At 60.6% G+C, this 269-nt stretch overlaps 1 protein-coding gene across 1 annotated transcript in view; it reads right to left on the bottom strand.

Annotated features, from left to right (window-relative positions):
- The window catches only part of LOC104392017 (serine/threonine-protein phosphatase PP1-alpha catalytic subunit), a gene marked incomplete at both ends in the record, with an annotated part of 2,261 nt that extends 2,103 nt beyond the window's left edge, over positions 1–158 (bottom strand). The window contains one exon of the mRNA XM_010001373.1: positions 3–158. Within this exon, the coding sequence (XP_009999675.1) occupies positions 3–158 (156 nt within the window). The remainder of the gene's footprint in view (positions 1–2) is intronic.
- Between the last annotated feature and the right edge of the window lie 111 nt (positions 159–269).

Consider the following 269-nt stretch of genomic DNA (forward strand, 5'->3'; position numbering starts at 1 on the left):
AGGGTACTTGATCTTGTAGGCCAGGAGCAGGCAGATGGTCTCCAGGGACTGCTTGCCCCGATCCACGTAGTCACCCAGGAACAGGTAATTGCTCTCAGGGGGGAAACCCCCGTACTCAAAAAGTCGCAGCAGGTCGTAGTACTGCCCGTGGATGTCACCTGGAGGGGACAAAGTTGGGGTGGCACCTCAGCTTCTCCACAGCCCCAACCACCCCACCCCATCCCTGGGATGCGCTGGGATCCCTGCGCTCATCCCTGAAGGGATGGGCC

This window comes from Chaetura pelagica, unplaced genomic scaffold, assembly GCF_000747805.2.
Source record: "Chaetura pelagica isolate M959 unplaced genomic scaffold, ChaPel_1.0 scaffold2747, whole genome shotgun sequence".
NCBI classification, from domain to species: Eukaryota; Metazoa; Chordata; class Aves; order Apodiformes; family Apodidae; genus Chaetura; species Chaetura pelagica.